The sequence below is a fragment of the Notolepis coatsorum genome (assembly GCF_963971535.1).
Source record: "Notolepis coatsorum genome assembly, chromosome: 4".
In the NCBI taxonomy this organism is placed as follows: Eukaryota; Metazoa; Chordata; class Actinopteri; order Aulopiformes; family Paralepididae; genus Notolepis; species Notolepis coatsorum.
In genome coordinates, this window is record NC_140168.1 from 181,048,838 (window position 1) to 181,069,616 (window position 20,779).

Genomic DNA, 20,779 nt, shown 5'->3' on the forward strand with positions numbered 1-20,779 from the left:
AGCCAGTTTGGTCCGGGTGAATTAAAGATGTCATATGCTTTTGTAGTCTGATGGCTAATACCTTAGAGTACAGTTTGATATCGGTTCCGAGGAGGCTTAAAGGTCTATAACTAGTAACTACCGCACTCGGTGGGGTCTTTGTCTTTTTTAAGGAGGACTGTTATGACTGCAATATTGTCATTCTTATGGAAGTTCCCCTCCTTAACTGAGTATAAAATCATATTTAGTAATAAGGGTCCAATTATGTCCCAACAAGAGAGGTACATTTCTGGTGGGATACCGTCTCTTCCAGGAGCCCTACCACTTTGCATTTCAGATATGGCCTCCCTAAGTTCATCTAGTGTGATCGGTGTTTCTAACTGTTTAGCGTCATCCTCTGAAAGTTTAGGGAGAATAATTTGATTAAGATATGTGTCCATTTTGTTTTGATCGAAGGTCGTTTCTGATTTATATAAGTCGGAGTAGAATTCTTTGAATGTATCATTTATTTTTTCAGGGTCTGTTTCAAGTACTTGTTGTGCTCTAATTAATGGTAGTTATATCTGCAAATTTTGCATTAATTCTTAATCGCATGGCTAATAGGTGACTAGGTTTAGAACCTTGGGAGTACTGCTGTTGTCTTGTGCTACGTATTTGTATTTCCGATTGTTGTCTGTATATGGCATTGATCTCTTTTTTTAGTACCTTAACTTGATTTTCTAGTCGAGTTGAGTTGTTGTATTTTAAAGAATTAAATAACGTTGAGTAAAGCGTTTCCAGCTCAGCCAGTTTTGTGCATCGATTCTTGCGCATTTTGGAGGAAAATCAGTGAAATCTTTGATCATTCCCTTTTTTTTTTAAACTTAAATTTGTATTCAACATTTATGGACATACAACATAACATTTGTATTGATCTCCATAACATATCGACATACATATACGGGTACATTCATGAAATTAAAAATAAACATACAATAAAACAACACTGTTAAACAGACCTAAATAATAAAGTACAAAAAACATAAAACAATTGTCATACCCAACAGAAATAAAAATAGAAAAAACTAACTAAAACAAAGGTGTGTGACATGGGTTCAGAGACCCTCCTTGAACCTCTTTCCTCCTTTACCCTTCGCCCTCTTGTGCTGCATTTGGTTCCTCCTCTGTGATGTCGTTTTCGTTCCCCTTATAATCCTCCCACTTTCCCCATCATTCCCCAAATTTTTTCTTCCTGTAGCCTCAGCATGTGTGTTATCCTCTCCATATCCTGTATCTCCTCTACTATTCCTACCCATTGTGCTATTGTTGGTGGATCTTCTTTGTACCACAGTCTCGTTATTGCTTTTCTGGCCGATATCAACATTATCTTTATTAAATACTTGTCCCCTAAGTAAAGCACCAGTCCCGTTTGTGGTAACCCGTATCCTATTATTCTGGTCATTGCCTCCCCTATCTCCTCCCAATACCCCTTCAGCTTCTGACATCCCCAGAATATGTGCGTGTGATTTGCCCCCTCCTTCCCACACATCCTCCAGCATGCTCTTTGTGTTGGTGCATATTTTCCCTTCAGCTCTGGGGTTATAAAGAATCTGATTATGTTTTTCCATCCAAACTCTTTCCATATCCTCGATCCTGTTGTTGAATGTTGCACCTCGCATATGTTCCCCCATTCCTTCCCTGTTATTCCTATCTCTAGTTCTCTCTCCCATGTCTCCCTTATATAATCGGTTGTGTGTCCCTTGCTGGTCATTATAGCCCGGTACAGTGCTGATATTACCCTTCCTTTCCCTCCTTCGTATTCCCTTACTATCATCCTAATTATTCCATTTTGTTCTTCTTCCTTGTCCCCTCTTATTTCTTTATTATAGTAATCTCTAATCTGTAGATATCTGAAGTGGTCCTTGTTTTCTAGTCCAAATTTCTCCTTTAATTTTTGTAGTGTTTGCATTTCCCCCTTCTCTATCATTTTGCATATCGCTGTTGCCCCCCCCCCCCTCTCCCACCTTCTGAATCCATGGTCTAACCTCCCTGGTTTGAATCTCTTGTCATGTGCTACCCATCTCAGAACCCCTGACTGCTTCTCCAATTTGTGTGTTTTTACTACTCTGTTCCATATGGTCAAGGTGCATTTGGTGATTGGATCTAATAGTCCCTCTTTTTCTTTTTTGATCATTCCCTTTACCGACATCCATATTATTCTGGGGTCTTGCACCGAGTTTGCATTCTCCCGTAGGAATACTATAAGAGCTTCTTTGAGTTGTGTAATGAATTCCTTGTTATTAAGCAGCATCGAGTTAAATCGCCATCTTGGGGCTCGGGAAGATAGTATACCAAATGTTCCTTTTAGGAGTAAATAACAGTGATCTGATAGTGCATTGGGTATCATTTCCACTTCATAGTTATCAAATAGTCTCGGGGATGCAAAGACATAATCTATTCTGGATAATGTGTTATGTCTCGCAGATCGACAAGAGTACTTTCGGGTCGTGGGATTAAGTGATCGCCATAAGTCATTTACACCTGTAATCTTCGACCAATCCTTTAATGCATTAGATGAATTCTTTTGTTCGCTGGAAAAGGCGAGGTAAGATTTGTCCATCCTTGGATTCCAAATGGCATTAAAATCCGCACCTATTATAAATGAGTAATCGGGAAGGTCTAACATTGCATTGGTTAGTGTAGTGAAGAAACCCACTTCGTACAAATTTGGGGCGTATACCGCTACCAACGCTATTTTCCTGTTCTTGTGTACAATCTTAGCTATAGTTATCCGACCATCTACATCAGACCATACTCCCTTTAATTCAATATTCAACTTACGTTTAACTACTATGGCTACACCCCGAGTTCTCGTACCAATAGAAGAGTGACTAATATTATGATGTGTTGTCCGCTAACTTATCTATGTCTTTCTCTAGAATGTGTGTTTCGCTTAGCAGAGCAACGTCCACCTGTTCTTTTTTCATCAGTGTGAGCACGCTTTTGCGTTTGAGTTGGTTATTTATTCCCCCAGTGTTCCAGATCATTATATTCAAACTAGCCATAATCTATACATGTTGTAGTGTAGTTTTTGGTAATGCTTCTGGAGTGCGAGGCAACAATAGATATACATCCAACTAGTGAGGTCCCGTTGAGAGCCGAGCTTAAAAACATACATATATACAAATAAAAATCCCCTTCCCTCCCCTCCCACCGAGAGTCGTACAGGATTGTGTTCCATGAACACAACCTTCGCGTATGACTCCCTCCCTTAAACCACCGGATATCCCAGAATGATCCAATTATCCTTAACATTCCTATGTATACCATAGGATCTAACATTCTAAATTCTACCATAAGTAGAATGTCAACTGTGGCTTGGCCACTTTCCCGTTAAATTAAAATTAAAATAACTAAAAATAAAGACCAAAAATAAGCTTCAATTATCATGCCATAATCACTTACATTTTATATGAACTTGTGTAATTTATAATAACCCAGGCATAATATGGAGGTATTGAACTGAAAAGAGAACCTCAATAAATCAGAGAAAAGAGAAGAAAAAAAACAAGAAAAAAGGAAGAGAACATTAACTTAGATCTTAAAAGAGCTTTGCTATGCTTAAACATCTAAAGTATAAATTGGAGAAGTAGTGGAAATATTTCCAATTAATAAAAAGCAGTTTTTAAATACGTATATGCAGCATTTCCCCTGGCCAGGGGTGGGCGATGATCCGTTGTGAAGAATGTTATTCCAGCCGGTCGCTGCTGTGATGGTTCTGTGGTTCTGCAGCTAGATGCTGTTGGTTATTCCCCCGAAGAGCTTCTGGTAGTTATGTCTGGCCACGTATTGCTGTTATTCCAGAATGTTCCCTATATCAAAGAATGTTTTAGATGTTCTAGATTATTCCAATATGTCGTTTTTACAGTGTTCGAATGTTCCAGTATGTTCTGGAATGTTGTTAGAATTCCATACTCTTAAAATAAGGATCACTTCAACGCCATGTTCATCTTCTCTATATCGTTCCAATTTTGAATCCAATATGTCCGCAATAATAGAAGCCCAACGGGGAAAACATTCAATAACTCTGAGCTCGTAGGTCTCTCTGTCCCAAATCATCGGTTCATTAAAGTTTATACTATATGGTGTCCATGCATAACAGAGATTAAAAGGCCATTTATACACTATCCTGCGTTTTGTGCTGCCATGTATTTGGCTGCATCTTCAGGCGAGTTGAGGAAAACCCTTGCTCCTTGTTTATCGACGATGCGAAGTATTGCAGGGTATATTAATAGGGGTCTGTATTTCTCCAGATAGAATTTAGACATCACCGTCTTGAACTTGGTTCGTAGGACCACCACCTCCCGACAATAATCTTCAAAACAGTGTATTGATATATCCTTGTATTTCAGATTGCCTTTCATCCTGCGAGTTTCACGAATAATAATTTCTTTTATTCTGACTTGGCGCAGGATAACCAATATCACTCTGGGTCTAACGTTATTGTCACTGGATCGGGTCCCCAATCTGTAGCACTGCTCCACCTCGGGTACTTTAGGAAGGATCGCTGGTCCCAGGATTTTATGTAATTCTGTCGCAAACTCTTCAGGGTGTGCGCAGCTCACCGACTCATCCAGACCGACTATACGAATATTCAGCTTGCGACTTTGATATTCCATCTCGAATATTTTGGCTTTCTGTTCTTCATTGATTCGCTTAAGCTCAACCGTTATATCGTTGAGCTCGGTTTTGAGTTCTTTGTAGTTTCCCTTCATCTCAGCAGTTAGATTAACGTTGATATCATCTACGTCTTTGTAGATCCGAACGAAATATTGTTGGTGGTCTTCCAGGCCTGTTTCCAGTGCCCCGGTGCGCTTAATATGTGCTTCGGCGTCCACTCTTAGCGCTTCTATTTTGCCTTCGATAGATTCTTTGATAGAAGACCCGTTTTCACGGAGATATAAGCTTTTCCCCTATAATGTGATATGGCTGTTTGACTGTAAGAGTGATCAGGAACTGAGAGAATCTATTTTCAGCGCGCGGCACTAGCGTGCACACGTACACATATACTATCGATAATCTAGCGTTTATTTGAAAACTATTCATAAATAGGCAGAGAAATGACAACGTTCTAGAATAGTACTGGACGATTATCATGGAAACTTTTTTTCCCCCTGAAAACGAGGGCTTTTCAAAATGCTATAAAACGGAAATGAACCGATAAAAAAACAATCCGCTTCGACAATGTTGACTGGAAATGAGTCATTGATAATGCGACGGGCAGATTAAAACATAGATTAGGCGATATGAATGCTAACATTGCAGTGGATGGTGGGCATTCAAGCACTAAATGTGTGCCCCCTGCTGGGCACTGAAAGTGTTAAAGGGTACAAATAAAAAATTCCTGCACCAGAATGCAGGAAATTAAGTCTTTGTAACAAAACATTTCCTGGTGGGGGACCCCCAGACCCCCTGCTTAAAAAGTGGCCTGACTGGGGCTATATATTTTGCACTATATTTCCTGGCCTGAATGATTTCCCCAGTCCGGCCCTGGTTAAAAGCCTCCAATGCTTATTAGTGTGTGTGCGTTTGAACGTTTGCATGTTTCACTTTCAACCATACATTTCCATTTATAAAAAAATATATATATTTTTTTTTTGTTTAAAAAAAATATAAAATAAAATATTATCTCCTATAATAGTGGGGGTCGCGGCTCTCTGACACCGTTATTTGGGGGTCGCGGCCTGAAAAGTTTGGGAACCCCTGGGCTAGGTGACAGCGTTTAACATTCCAGGTACAGGCAGTAACCAATCACGCATAGGCTCAGGTTAAATAATGTAGCCAATCACATCATTCACATGATCATCCTGATCCTGCAGGCCGAGTAAAGCAAACATCTGCGTTCTGAATCTCCACCCGCCGATCGCTTTGTAGCGAACACCAGCGCACTATTTTGAGTCAAATTTAAAAAAGCTAAATGGATATACGGTATTTTCCCAAGGCATATAAACAAAGTAATTTAGAAGCTGCACCGGGGCATAACTACGGATCACCTGAGGCTATATGTTGCTTTATCTTTGCATAGAGGGCTTGCTCTAAGTCAAGAGGACATGATGAGAGTCAGAGTTCATCAAATCGTGGAAACTTCTTAGAGCTACTGTATGTACATTGTTTTCAAAGCATGATGAGATCTAAATTACGAAAGACATTCCCTTCATTGCTGTCAGCACTGCAACTTGTGATTCAAGTCGTGAGCGGTCTTTCTCAGCAATGAGGCACATCACATCCAAAACAATGCGCCAGTCTGCTTCACATTGAAAGTGATCTCACAGACAAAGTTAAAGCAGAAAAGATCATTGATGCCAAGAAAGACGAAACGTCGCATTTTGCTGCATTAAGGTAAGACGATGGTTAATCTATTATTGGATGCCTTCATTTGAACACTTAATTTGCACTGTGTATTGGCAAAAAAGGAAAAAATGTGCGCGCTATATAGCCTACCCTAATGTCCGGTTCATGCGCCGCCTATGGCTAAAACTATGAGATATTATAGCTATGGATCTAATTAGGGATGTCCGATATTATCGGCCGACCGATATTATCGGCCGATATCGGCAGTAAAATGTGATATCGGAAAATATCGGTATCGGTAAAAACATTTTTTTTTTTTTTTTTTTATCTTTATTTACCCAGGCAAGCAAGTAAGAACCAATTCTTATTTTATTTATTGTCAAAAGTATGCATGTTGGTTTAATTCAACAACTTGTATGTTAATTTTAACTTTTTTAATTATCATATTTTGCACAGATAATGCTTACATTTAGAAAGCCTTTTGAATGCATCCAGTGAAATTATTAGTTACCTGAAATTATTCCGTTTTTTTGGGGGGAAACCCTGCATAAATCGGTATCGGTTGATATCGGTATCGTATCGGTATCGGAAATTAAGAGTTGGACAATATCGGAATATCGGTATCGGTAAAAAAGCCAATATCGAGCATCCCTAGATCTAATAAACATGTCGATTGTCAGTGAGTTTCTTCCAGTCAACATGCAAAAAAAATACATACATTTCCGTGTCATACCGTGGTGAATATGAATATAGTTCCAGAGCGATTCTGTCTAATCTCAAGAAACTCGAGCAAACCGCGCTTCAATGTATTTCCTTAGAAATCGTGCCATTTGTCGCTTGATTTATGAATCGTTCTGAAAATAACACTAGATTATCGGTATTATGTGTCCTCATGCACGATACAGAAGCGGGCTGAAAAATCGCTTCTCCGTGCCTTGGTCGCAGCCAACCGCACACACACACACACAGACATGCGTGATCGTTACGAAACAAACATCTGATTAAACCAAAATTGGTAACAGAGTGCTTACCTCACATCTGATGTACTGCAAAAAGATTAATCCAATTCCTGATCGCCATTCCAAATATTGATCGCGTTTATTGATCCAACGTTATATGTCCAAAACGCATAATCCACGCTGCTCCGAGTCTCCCCAGTCCATGCGTTATAACGATACTGCATGCCCGAGAAGGAAAACCTGGACCGGACTTCTTAGATCAGCGTACAGCCCAAGGGGGAGGGATTTCAATGATGTGCAATACCGGCCGGAAGGCGTTAGGCGGCGGTATTGGCCTTTTGCGAGCTCAGACCCATTCCCAATGATAACATCAGGCTGGATGGATGAAAAATGAATGGATATAGCGAATAAAAGAAATAACGATTAAAACCCGACTTTTCTCATGATTGGTGCTCAACGCATGACGAGTTAACCCGACTTTTCTCGTGAATGGCGCTGAATGAGTTAATATCGATTGAGATTGGTTGTGGTCGTTTTCAGTTTAATTAAGTAATTAATTCAGCCGCGTCTGAAGCCATGTTCACGTGGTATGGGCATAGGCGCCTACATAATGGAGCAGTCGAAGCAGGTGCCCCACCACTATTGAGCTTGGGGGGGCAAACTTGTGCTTTTGCTCCTCCACTTTTTGATCATATGAATATATAAATCTAACCATAACTACGTAATTTCAATCAAATTAATAATACGCAATGACACTTAATAGCAAGTTTTTAAGTTTCCAAAGATTGTGTGACCCCCCACATTTAATGGTTTGATCCAGTGCCCCACGGTCCCTCGGCATGACGTATACGACATGTTGGAAAAGGGGAGGCGGCTTTTTCAAATGCCTCGTTTGGCGTTTCAATGAAGAAAAGTTTCAGGCTGGATATTGGATAACATTGTGACTTTGTGAGGATTATTCTTCGGCGTTTTACATCAAAATGGATCATTACGTAAGTCGAACACTGTGACTGTATACTAAATGCGCAAACAGATTGAAACTGAATATTTCTCGTATGGTGAGGCCGGGGGGACCCTGATGTAAACAAGACAACCGTCTTTCTCTGGTCTGCATCCCCTTAACACTTGGATCGCCATGGGTTAAATTCATAATTTACCATCCCTAGCCAGCTCTATTTGTCTATGGAGAAGTTCCCCTTCTTTGCAGGGCTATAACTTTTTAAATTCTATTGCTAAATTGCCATTATTATGGTCCATTCAATGTCCTATATGTATTGTTCAGGGTGTAGCAACGTTAAACTTTTTCCATCACATATTCATACTAAAATATGGTCTAAAGTATAAGTATGTTTTTATCGTTTTCTGCAGCTTTCTCCAGAACTTGATTTATAGCTCCAAATGCATTATATTGATGATGAAATACAGTTTGATAGCAATCGGCGCGAGATAAAAAATTTCAACTGGACGTGGTTCTAGAAGTTACTACGTATCATCTGATATTGACCGGATGGGCGAGGGGGCGTTTATAATTCCGTGGGCAGCGTTAGATGATTCATCCAGTGTGGGTCATATGATCATCATAGAAGTTTATATGGAACACGTTAAAATATAACGCTGCAACTCACCGTGGCTTCCTCGCGCCGCTGGCAGATGAGCGTGGAACAGAATTTGTTTCTATTATGGGATGGAGAAATGCCCGATCCATTTCCAGGTTGTATAATAGTATATACGTCCAAATCATGTTGTTTTTTCGAGTTATTTGCACCGATCGATGTTCACTGTGTCAAGACGGAGTCTCTCTAACGATAGCGAGTGCCCGGACGACATATGGATGAGCACTTCCGGTTCACGGGGTAATTTCCTGTTGGCGATCTGCCGATCTGCCACCAGATGGCGCTCTTGAACCGCTAGAGAGTTGAGTGGAGCTTTGCAGTGTATCTCAGGGCTCCGGAGGGGAAATATGATTTCGATCACAGATTTTTGAAATATTGATATCAAAGACAAGTTACGGCGTCTTCGGCAGAATGAGCATGGCTAGGAATGACGTCTAAACACGTCATCGGCGACCATAGTGTTAACAATTGTGTGTATTGAGCCGTACTGTATTGTACCCATTCTGCAATCTGTTAAATAAAGTTTTCATTCATTCATTCATTCATTCAGCCGCCGCGCTGACTGGGGCTATTGATAGCGCAATGATTCATTCATTCAGCCGCCGCGCTGACTGGGGCTATTGATAGCGTCAATGAATTGTTGTTGTTGTTGTTGTTGTTGTTGTTGCTGCTAGTCCGTTCACAAGTTGCTACTGCTGCTGGGGATGTGAACGGAGGTGCTTCGGGAGGATCGGGAAAGTTATTATTAGTAATTGAGTTTTATAGTGAAAAGAGCAGCTTTATTTTGGTCAAGATTGAAGGCTCTATATTGCAGGAAATTGCACATACAGATGTTCATTAAATGTAAAACAATCTGCCGTGGAGGTAAAAATAAAAATAAAATAAAAACTTGCACCCCCACTTTCAACTATAACTAGGCGGCCATGGGTATGGGGTGTACCGCGCGGACATGCTTCAGACCCGGACGTAGCAGGTGAGCGGCCGACATGTAGGTTTCAACAAGTTAAGACTTTTAAAGACCTTTTTAATACCACAAAATGTAATACCAATTTCACGACCATACTAGCACAAAAAAACTAACATAGCGACACTGAACTGGCGGCTGCACTTGCACGCCAATTTAAATTCTCTCGTGACAAGCTCTCGTCAGACGCACCAAGCTCCCGGTAGCCCCGCAAAAAACAACTTCAATACAAAAACAAACAAATTATCACTTTTTAATACCTTTTTAATGCCTTAAATTGAGAATTATGAATTCAATACTTTTTAACACTTTCTTCGCCAGGCTTATGTACATCATTATACCATCCTCTGCCAGCTCTATTTGTCTATGGAGAAGTTCCCCTTCTTTGCAGGGCTATAACTTTTTAAATTGTATTGCTAAATTGACATTACTATGGCCCATTCAACATCAAGTATCTATTGTTCAGGGTGTAGCAACGTTTACTTTTTCATTCACATATTCATACTAAAATACGGTCTAAAGTATAAATATGTTTTTATCGTTTTCTGCAGCTTTCTGCAGAACGTGATTTATAGCCCTAAATGCATTATATTGATGATTGTATACAGTTTGATAACGATCGGCGCGAGATAAAAAATTTCAAATGGACGTGCTTCTAGAAGTGACTACTTATCATCTGATGTTGACCGGATGGGGGGGGGGGTCGTTTATAATTCCGTGGCCAACGTTAGATGATTCATCTAGTGTGGGTGATATGATCATTAGAGCAGTTTGTATCGAACGCGTTAAAAAAAAACGCTGAAACTCACCGCAGCTTCCTCGTAGCGTTGGGCGATGAGCGTGGAGCAAAAATATTCCTATTATGGGATGTTGAAATATGCGATCCATCTCCAGGTTGTATAATAGTATATACGTCCAAATCATGTTGTTTATCGAGTTATTGGTAACGGATTGCTATCCATTGTGTCTAGCTCGAGTCCCGGGACTATTAGCGAGTGATCGGACCAAATTGGAATGAGCACCAGTTTCCGTTTCCGGTTTGGCCGATCCGCCGATCGGCCACCAGATGGCGCTCTTGAACCGTTGGAGAGTTGAGAGGGGATCAACGGTAGATCTCAAGTCTCCGGGGGAGAAATATGATTGCGATCACAGATTTTTGAAATATTGATCTCAATGACGTGTTACGTCATTGGCAGAATGAGCATGGCGGGGAATGACAAGTTTAGGCGTCCTTGGCAGAGAAAGTGTTAATACCCCGCAGATACCCTGTACCAAGTGGATAAACTATATCAGAGAGTCGGGAAATCTCTGATGCACGAGTTGTGACATCATGCCCCTGAACCAGCGCCGCTATTGGCTAGTTCAGTCACTAGCCAAGAGTGGAAAGAATCACAATATTTTGTAGCAGAAAACAATATCATCAACTTGTTAAACAGTAGTGGTCTGGTCTGAAGTCATAGTTCCTGTGTTTTTTATGAGATTCATGTTCTCCTTTTTATTTACAATAAAACACAAGATACTTGTGCCCTAGTGATAAGGATGAGCGCTCAATGAAGAAACCCAATCCCCTTGCCAAGCATCTATGCTACTCATAGTGGTCGGGTAGGATACAAACCCGGTTTAGGGTAAGGGGTGTAGGGAATAGGATACTAACCTGGTTTAGGGTAAGGGAATAGGATACTAACCTGGTTTAGGGTAAGGGGTGTAGGGGTAGGGAATAGGATACTAACCTGGTTTAGGGTAAGGGGTGTAGGGATAGGGAATAGGATACTAACCTGGTTTAGGGTAAGGGTGTAGGGAATAGGATACTAACCTGGTAAGGGGGGTAGGGAATAGGATACTAACCTGGTTTAGGGTAAGGGGGGTAGGGAATAGGATACTAACCCGGTTTAGGGTAAGGGGGGTAGGGAGTAGGATATGAACTCGGTTTAGGGTAAGGGGTGTAGGGGTAGGGAGTAGGAGAATTGGGGCGACAGTGTCTCAGGAGATGGAGCGGTCGTCTGGTCATCTTGAGCAAGACACTTAACCCCTAATTGCTCCCGATGTGCAGGTTGGCCATCGGTGTGTGAATGTGAGGAACAAAATTGTAAGCAGGAAATACAGTATGTGACATAGCTTTTCCTCTGTTGTCTGATCTGTTGTGTTTTATTCATTTGACAGGAATCGTGCTGCACTCTCAGAGGCAAGCAGGCCTTCCTCTCCCCAAAGTACGGGCACAGGTGATTTAACTTATATATTAGACTCTGATTTACCTTTATATATTACCGTCTTCTGGTGTAGCTTATATATTAGACTGTCTCTGATTTACGGAATGGTCCGTATCTACTTCCAGTCATTGTGTAAGCTAGCTAGCGCGCTGCGGGTCTCTCTGTACTGCACGCACGGAGATGAGAAGGGTGTGCCCACCTTCTCGTCCGACTCTGGGGAAGACTGCAAAACGTTGGCGTGTTCCTTTTTAGAGTAAAACTGGGGTGTCCTGGTGGCTTACAGACCTGGGGTGTCCTGGTGCCTTACAGACCTGGGCTGCCATGTAAATCCTGGCTTGCCTCCAGCCCTGACCTTTGTTGCATGTCATCCCCATTTTTATGTCACTCTTCAGGTGTACCAGTGATGCAGAAATATCCTAATAAAAGTAATGCTGCTGGCAGGAACAAACTTGACCCATCTACCTTTCTTGTTTTTAACCTGTGTCTGTGTGTTCTATATAGAGACATTCACATCTTCAGGAGACGGTGAGGAGGACGACATCATAGTTGATTCGGAGGACGAGGGGACAAAGAATTTCAAAGGAAGGGTATGTACCTGCACCTGCCACCATCAACCGGTGCATTAACATACACATTAGCGTTGCGATTATATCCTGGATGCTTGCGTGTTCCGTCTCGGATTCGGCTCCCGTTTCTCAGCGTGTCCCGTTTTCAACGTGCCCTCAAACTCGACCCCTGAGGTTTGTCTGAGCGAAGGCAACAGTTGTGATTGGAGGAACAGAGGGCAGGGTTTGATATAAGCTCATCTTTTCACTATGAGAAACCTGTTGGGTTTTCTGGCGTGTGTGCAACTTGCTTCCATGGTAATACTCGCAATATTTGATTTGCTCATGTAGCGTGTAACGGATCCCCGTATATTGAGTGGCTTATAAACGTACTGATGGTATAATCACCGTTTTATTTATCCTTTTACATCGTATTTGTCATGTACTAAGGTCTAATGAGCACATAGAATAGAAACTTGAGGCAAGCTGCACATGAACAAAACAACCCCCTCAGTAGATGCTTTTAAAGCAAGGTCCCGGCAGATAGTAAAACACCACAAACGCGCTTTCAAAAGGTAAATTATATTTATTACTGTGGTAGGACTTCAAACCTCCACTTAAATTATGAGGATTTAATAAAGGGAAGAAAACAACCCACAAACAATTAACAAACAGGGAGAAGGGTAAGGGGAGAACACACAAGATAATTATAATTAATGGGTAGCACAAGCCCTAGTGACCTAGTGTCACAGGACACAACCACAAACCCTGCGGTTGGCAGCCTGGGAATCCCCCAGCAAATGTACACCATGTGCACAACACAATATAATTCCACACAAGTAGTGGCAAAAAGGCAGAAGGCCCAATACATATATATATATATTAACACATTCCACACGGGTGGCAAGTGGCACTGAGGCCACAATATACATATATATATACTTACCTGGTAGCTGCACCAACACGAATACAAGGCCTACCAGGTAAGTGGTGTGAACAACATGAACACTTAACAAATCAATCCCACACCACAGTGGACAGTGTCATAGTAACGGTTCCACACAAACAACAGTGGACAATGTTAAAATAACCATTCCACACAAACAGTGGTAAACAATGGCAACCTCCAACAGCCTGGTCACTGGTAACTGACACAGAGAGGCGCCCGGACGAGTGTGTGCTGTCTGGTATATCTGTCCACCCGTCCCTCTGAGGTGATTGTCATCAGCTGTTACCCATTAGGCAATCAGCACTCTTCAGTTTAGGGACGGGCGGCACCTGATAGAGAAAAAGAGACAGCATTAGCCATCATTCAAACACACACACACATCACATCCAAAACATAACATATTTACATATACTAACCTGATGTTCAGATGGTGTCATAAATACAGTAATAATGGTAATGACCAACCCACGTACCCATGTACGTCACAGTATTACATTCCTTTTTAAAACAATAACATTCTCACCGTAAGAGATATGGCCTCATACGGGTCCATTACAACTTGTTGTGTATTCCTTCTCTCGAAATGCACTGTCAAACTGTCAACAAAATCCAGTGACAGTGACCAAAAACACAGTTGCCTTGCGACATGGATTTACATAAATTAAAGTCACACACACAGGCTTCTATCAATTCTAATAACAAAAGTCCTGGATATTCATATTATATGTAAATGTAAATATTCCTAAACACAAATATTACACAGGTAATTACTCAAAAAATAATAAACCATTCTTGGGGTTATTTACACTCCCACCAAATAAAATGTTTTTCTTTTTCTTTTCTTTTTTTACTAAAAGTAAACCTTCAAAACATATAATTCAATTCAAAACCATATCACATGTCATCAATGCATAGTGCTTAAACAGCTTCTAACAATAAAACCAATTTCTGGACAGGCCGCTCCACTATGGAGGGCCTGCCGTTGCGCTCTCTTTTGTGGTTCAGTCCCTTATCTCCAAGCAAGATCTTGACCCGTCTCACAAGTCCATCCTTGCCCTGGATGACTTCTGAGACGCTCCCAAGCCTCCATTGGCTTCGTGGCAAGGTGTCATCATTGTCCATGACTACATCACCGACTTGCAGGTTCCTTTTAGTGTTATGCCAGCACTGTCTTGTCATGATGCTGTGGAGGTACTCCGTTTTCCATCTACTCCAAAATTGTTCTGTCAAGTATTGAACCTGACTCTTTCGTCCATACAGATCCTCTCTTTCGAATTTGCCAGGTGGAGGCAAGGCTGCAGTGGATTTCATTGTGATCAGGTGGTTAGGAGTAAGTGGCTCTAAACTATTTGGGCTGTTTAGAGTATTGACCGTGAGTGGACAGCTATTCACGATAGCCATGGTCTCATAAAAGAAGGTGCGCAATGACTCATCACTGAGCCTGCCAGGGGAGAGCAGCAGAGTGGCACTGAGGATGCTTCTCACAGTTCTTATTTGCCGTTCCCACACGCCCCCTGCATGGCTGGCATGTGGTGCATTCGTTACAAAGTCACACTGCTTTTCTGTGAGAAATGTGTTCAGTCTGTCTGTGTCCAACTCTTTCAAAGCAGCATTCAGTTCGTTTTTTGCACCCATGAAATTTGTGCCTTGATCGCATTTAATTTGTCGCACAGCACCTCTTTTTTTTTTTATCCACTTTTTCTCCCATTTTTCTATATTTTTCTCCCATCCCAATTTCGTATCATCCAATTCAACCCTCCCCTGTCACGAACGCTGTTTCTTGCCTCCCACAAGCCGGCTGCAATGTGGACTAAGTCATACATAGCACAAGTCCCCTCCGGTACTTGAGGTAACAGCAGTCGCATCTTTTCACCTGCGCAGCGCGATCTCTCAGTGGCGAGGAGTAACGCGTGGGAGGCTCACGCTGCCCCCGACACTTCCTGATTCTACTGCGCAGGCGCACCAACCGACTTGTAGGAGTCGCTTGTCCACAACGCCCGATCCCCACCCTTCAGTTTTCCCTCCCCGTAATACGGCCAATGTGTATTACTGCGGACGACCAGCTAAACTGAAAACAATGTGGAGAGCTGGATTCGAACACGCGAATCCTAGCGTCTCCACACTGGTGGCGAGTGCCTTGCCCACTACACCACCTAGCCGCCCTCGCACAGCACCTCTTAATGCAATGAAGCATCTCAGTCCATTAATGAAAGTGTCTGTGGACAAGTCTTCCAGCATCTCAATGTGAATGGCTCTAGAGCAGAAGCAGGTGAAGAGCAACCCATACCTTTTCTCTTGTTTTCTTCCTTGCTTTGTCAAAAAGGGGCCAAAACAGTCCATCCCACAGTATGTGAACGGTGCCGTGGGTTCTGTTCGTTCAACAGACAAGTCACTCATCCGTTGGCCTTCAACAGGCCTTCTCAGCCTTCGACACGTCACACAGTGACGGATGTAGGTTGCGACAGCTCTGCTCTGTCCACAGATCCAATAGCCACTGGACCTAATTTCATTGATGGTGAAGCCTTTACCCTGATGTTTCACATGATGATGGGCGATGATCAGATTCATCATGTGATATCCCTGAGGAATGACAGTTGGGTGTTTGAATGTGCTCTGGAAAGATGAACGGCTGAGCCTGCCTCCGACCTTAAGCACACCCTCTGTGTCCAGGAAAGGGTCTAGGTGGTGCAGCTTGCTGTGTCTTGGTAGCCGATGTCCTTTGCTTAGTAGCTTTATCTCATCTCCGTATGCTTGGCTATGTATGTCCTTGATGATGAGTCTCTCTGAACTTTGTCTTTCATCAACTGTTGAGAGGTCACATGATTTGACTTTTCTTGCACACCACAGGAGACGCGCCACTGCCTTGATGGCCTGAGACCAGGATGAAAACTTGTTCAGTCGGTCTACAAGGCTGACATGTTCTGAGCTCTTTGTCTGAAAGGTCTGAGCCTTTTTGACTTCTGGGTCACCGACGGGTAGTTCTGACGGCACCTCGGTTGGCATTTCTATCTCCTCCTTTTTCCATAGAAAGTTAGGGCCAGTGAACCAATCAGAAGAGAGCAGCTCCTCTACTGTTTTCCCCCTGCATGCATAGTCTGCTGGGTTTTCATCAGTAGGTACGTGAAACCACTGCTTGGGGTCTGAGTCATGACGGATTTTCTGCACCCTGTTTGCCACAAAGGTGTGAAAGCGGCGAGCTTCATTATTAATGTAGCCTAACACAACCTTTGAATCCGTCCAAAAGAACTCTTCTACATTACAGTATCCTAATTCTTCTTTGAGCATATTGCTCACGGTGACTGAGACAACTGCTGCGGTAAGTTCTAACCTGGGTATTGTTGTGACCTTCAGCGGCGAGATGCGCGCTTTCCCCATAAGAAGAGCACAGTGAATGTTTCCTCTTTCATTCTTCAGTCTCATGTAAGTGCATTGGCCATAGCCTGTGGTGCTGGCGCCTGAGAAATGATGTAGTTGTGTTTTGATCACCTTTCTAAAGCCAGCTGGCTGGTAGCAGCGAGCTACGTGTATCCTTTCCATCTTAGCAAGGTCATCTTTCCATTTCTCCCACCGTGGCTTCAGTTGCTCTGGAATTGGGTCATCCCATCCTGTTCCTTGATGGCACATTTCCTGGAGAATCTTCTTTCCATTGAGGACGTAGGGAGCTACGAAGACCAGCGGGTCGTATATGGAGGCGACAGATGACAGGATGCCACGCCGTGTCGCTGGCTGGTTCTTTGATGTGACTTTAAAGGTGAAATAGTCACTCGACATTCCAGTTTATTCCTAATGCTCTTTCTAGGGCTGTGTCGTTGAATGTGAGATTCTTTGCCTTAAAGGTGACCTGCATTGCTATTGCACTATTTGGGCAACTTTACACAATTCCTGTGAGTCTATTGAACACATCTGTAGTTTTTTTTTTTTTTTTAATGCATTTTATATTTCTTATCAAGTACTCAAAAGCATCATTTTCCAGCCTCAGGATTTTAGGCTATTTTTGGATGGGCTCCGCCCATACTAGCAGAATGTTTTGAGTGACAGCCACCCACCAAATAGTTCTGGCCATACTACTCTACTAACGCCAAAGTGAACCTAATACACAAACAAATATGGCTCAAGCATACGTTTTCGATACAATACAATCCACAAAGGGATGACACCGAAGCACCCATGCCATACGATTTTGGGAAAACAAATGCCCGGAATAATAAGATTGCTCTCCCAATCCGTCTAACACACACACATGGCACTTGTACTAACGACGTTAGTTAGGAACATAATCATTCATTCGCAATACACACAAGTAGGTCTACATATATACAACGAAGCACAGAGCTAAGAACGTTAGCTAAGCTAGCTTGCTCTCTCAGTCCGTCTAACAAACACACACACGCACACACACAGTGCTTGCACTAATGTTAGACTGTCTTGGTGCCAGTGTTGGGAAAGTTCACTTTCTACATGAACTAGTTCAGTTCACAGTTCACAAATTTTAAAATGAACTAGTTCAGTTCATAGTTCAAAATTCAAAATTTTGAACTAAAGTTCATTGTTTAAAAAATTAACGAATTTATAGTTTATAGTTCTTTTTTCAATACGTTGCTGCGAGCAATTTTTCAAATGTATTGCCACAACCCATAATAGAACCACAGAATACTGGCATTTCCATAACGCTTTGCTGCCGCCCATTCATCCACACTAGTAGCAGCTGCAGCTTTCATCTCTACAGTATTTTCAAAAACATGAGGAAAAACGTGCTGCTTGAATGGTCTTTATTAAGTATAATAATCTAAATATACTTAAAGTACCAAAAGTGAAAGTAGTCATTGTGCAAACATATAAACATGTGCTGACATAACTCTGTACTAACACAACACGAGGTAGGAACCAGGCTGAGGTATGAAACTAAGGTTGTACCTCAAAGTTCAATATTCAAAGTGCAAAACATTTACTGACTTTAACTAAAACTCCTTTAAATGCTCATATTGTACACCGACGCCGCTTAGAGTCTGACTCTGAGCGAGTGCAGCGCCTTCTGAAAGTGCGAGTGCTGCTGCTCTACTACCAGACTCCCCGAAGCTCCGCCCAGAGAGGTTGCCAGATTGTGTGGTTTTCAGCATTATTTTAAAGCCTGTTTACGGTGTGTTTTTTCTTTTTTTAAGATTTATTTGGGCAGTCCAGTAGAGAGAGACAGAGGAGGAATGGGAGACAGAGTGGGGGGAAGACATTCGGCAAATAACGACGGGTTTGGGAGTCGAACCCGGGTCGGCCGTGTCACGGCTGAGCACGCTATGTGGTTCGCCACTGGGGCGCCCTACGGTGTGTTTTAACTGGGTTTTCGGCTGAAAGGCATATGAAATCTGGCACACGTTTGAACGCCGTTATAATATAGTGCTGAGAATGAACACACTTTTGAACGTTGTTATACAGCGCTGAGAATGAACGCGCTCTCAATTATGTTTATTTAGGGGGAAAAACATCCGTTCAGTTTCCGTTCGCCCAAAATACGAACGCGTTCACGAACGATCGTTCATTGAACGCGTTCAGGTACATCACTGCTTGGCGCACACACATGGAAGAGTACCGTAATACACAAACGGATGAATGAACGAGGTCCTACTGCTAATTACGACGTACTGTATGTACTTCGATGCTTTCTTTCGGTCTCAAAGACTTACAGGCTAGGTCCCTTCTTCTTTAGCAACAGCCAGGAAATCACGGAAGCATAAAGTCCCTCGTCTTTGCAAAAATCCAAAAACGAACTTGGTCCATTGCTGGCGAAGCACGACATCCTCAGGAAAAATGTGCAAAGACGTATTAGCAGCTTTGCAGCCAGGAACAGCACATGGCCTGCATGTTTTGCTCATATTATTTACGTTAGGCTAAGTCACTGCACTTCTTTGGTCTGCTCTAGGTAGATTGTGGGCGGGCATTGGCTCCAACCACAGAGCCAATCGGATCACTATCCGCTTCCCCAGCACAACGTGACGTCACGATGCGAGTCAAATCAGAACAACCTGTTTAAATGGAGCAGGAAATGGTCTGAGCTGAATGACGGCAATCCGCCAATATGGTATTTAGAGACACAGACACATTGATACTAACTCCTATTACTATAATACAATGTTAGACACTGAAAAAAGACATTTATAATGCATGTCACCTTTAATGTCTGTGGCGAGTTCTGTTGAGGGAATGCTCTGGAGAACAGCCCAGTTGTTCGACACAAATTTGTGGAGGCGTAAACCTCTCTCTGCACACAGCTCACGTGCCTCTTTTGCCATTTGAATGGCCTTTTCAACAGACTCAACACTGGCAACACCGTCGTCTACATAAAAGTCTCTGGTAATGAACTGAGACCCTAATGGGTGTGTGTGACTGTGTTCTTTGGCGAGCTGCTTCAATCCGTAGTTTGCACACCCTGGTGAAGATACAGCTCCAAAAAGATGTATGCAGGTATGCAGTCTTTGGTGTAAGCAGGAGGCAGATTGATGTGCTCAATGGAGTTGAATCCTCTCACGCAGGCCAGATGTCCGCTCACTTTTAAAGACTATATTTTCACCCATCATGGTAGTGAGTTTCAGTTTGACTGGGCAAGTAGTCAGCTGTAGTTCTTTACATAGATCTTGCTCGATGAATGTTGTGTCGCTTTGTGTATCTAACAGAGCGTACACAAGTTTTTCTGTGGATGGATTCTCATCTTTCGACACCCACACCGGCACGATCATGGAGCTATTTTCTGACTGACCGTGGCTGGTGACTTTGAGGGACAGAGCAGGTGTTGGTTCCATTTCACTGCGTCGTGATGAATTCTCCCTTTTTGCTCTTTCATTGTAGCTGTCATTGTGAAGACAGGTGGGATGTCGTCCTTTGCATGAGTCACATGTGTGGCGATGCCGGCACTCCTTAGCGCTGTGACCAGGCTTAAGACATCCATAACACAGTCTTTTCTCCTTCTGTGTTCCAGTTGCATTTTCATGAAGTCTGGACATTTGCAAAGCTGGTGACTGATATCCTGACATAGTATGCAAGGGGCCCTGATCCTTTCTTTTGTTGTTGTCTGTTGATTATTTTCCACCACTGTTTGTGTGTTGAAAGCGCTAGCTTTGTTTCCTTTGCTTACCCTTGTGTTCAGTCTGTCTTGATTGAATTCAGCTGAATGGAGAGCAAAGAAAGAGGTGATTGGATTGCAGGCAGTTTCAGCCTCCATGGACATGAACTTGGCCAAGTCTTCAA

At 42.5% G+C, this 20,779-nt stretch overlaps 1 protein-coding gene across 2 annotated transcripts in view; it reads left to right on the forward strand.

Annotated features, from left to right (window-relative positions):
• Positions 1-20,779, forward strand: part of LOC311227763 (uncharacterized protein) — a 44,438-nt gene that overhangs the window by 17,751 nt on the left and 5,908 nt on the right. The window contains exons 2-3 of one of the 2 annotated variants that reach the window (XM_084313547.1): positions 12,006-12,064; positions 12,554-12,639. In XM_084313547.1, coding sequence (XP_084169673.1) covers positions 12,006-12,064; positions 12,554-12,639 — 145 coding nt within the window. The remainder of the gene's footprint in view (positions 1-12,005; positions 12,065-12,553; positions 12,640-20,779) is intronic. The other variant, XM_084313548.1, reaches the window with a different exon arrangement.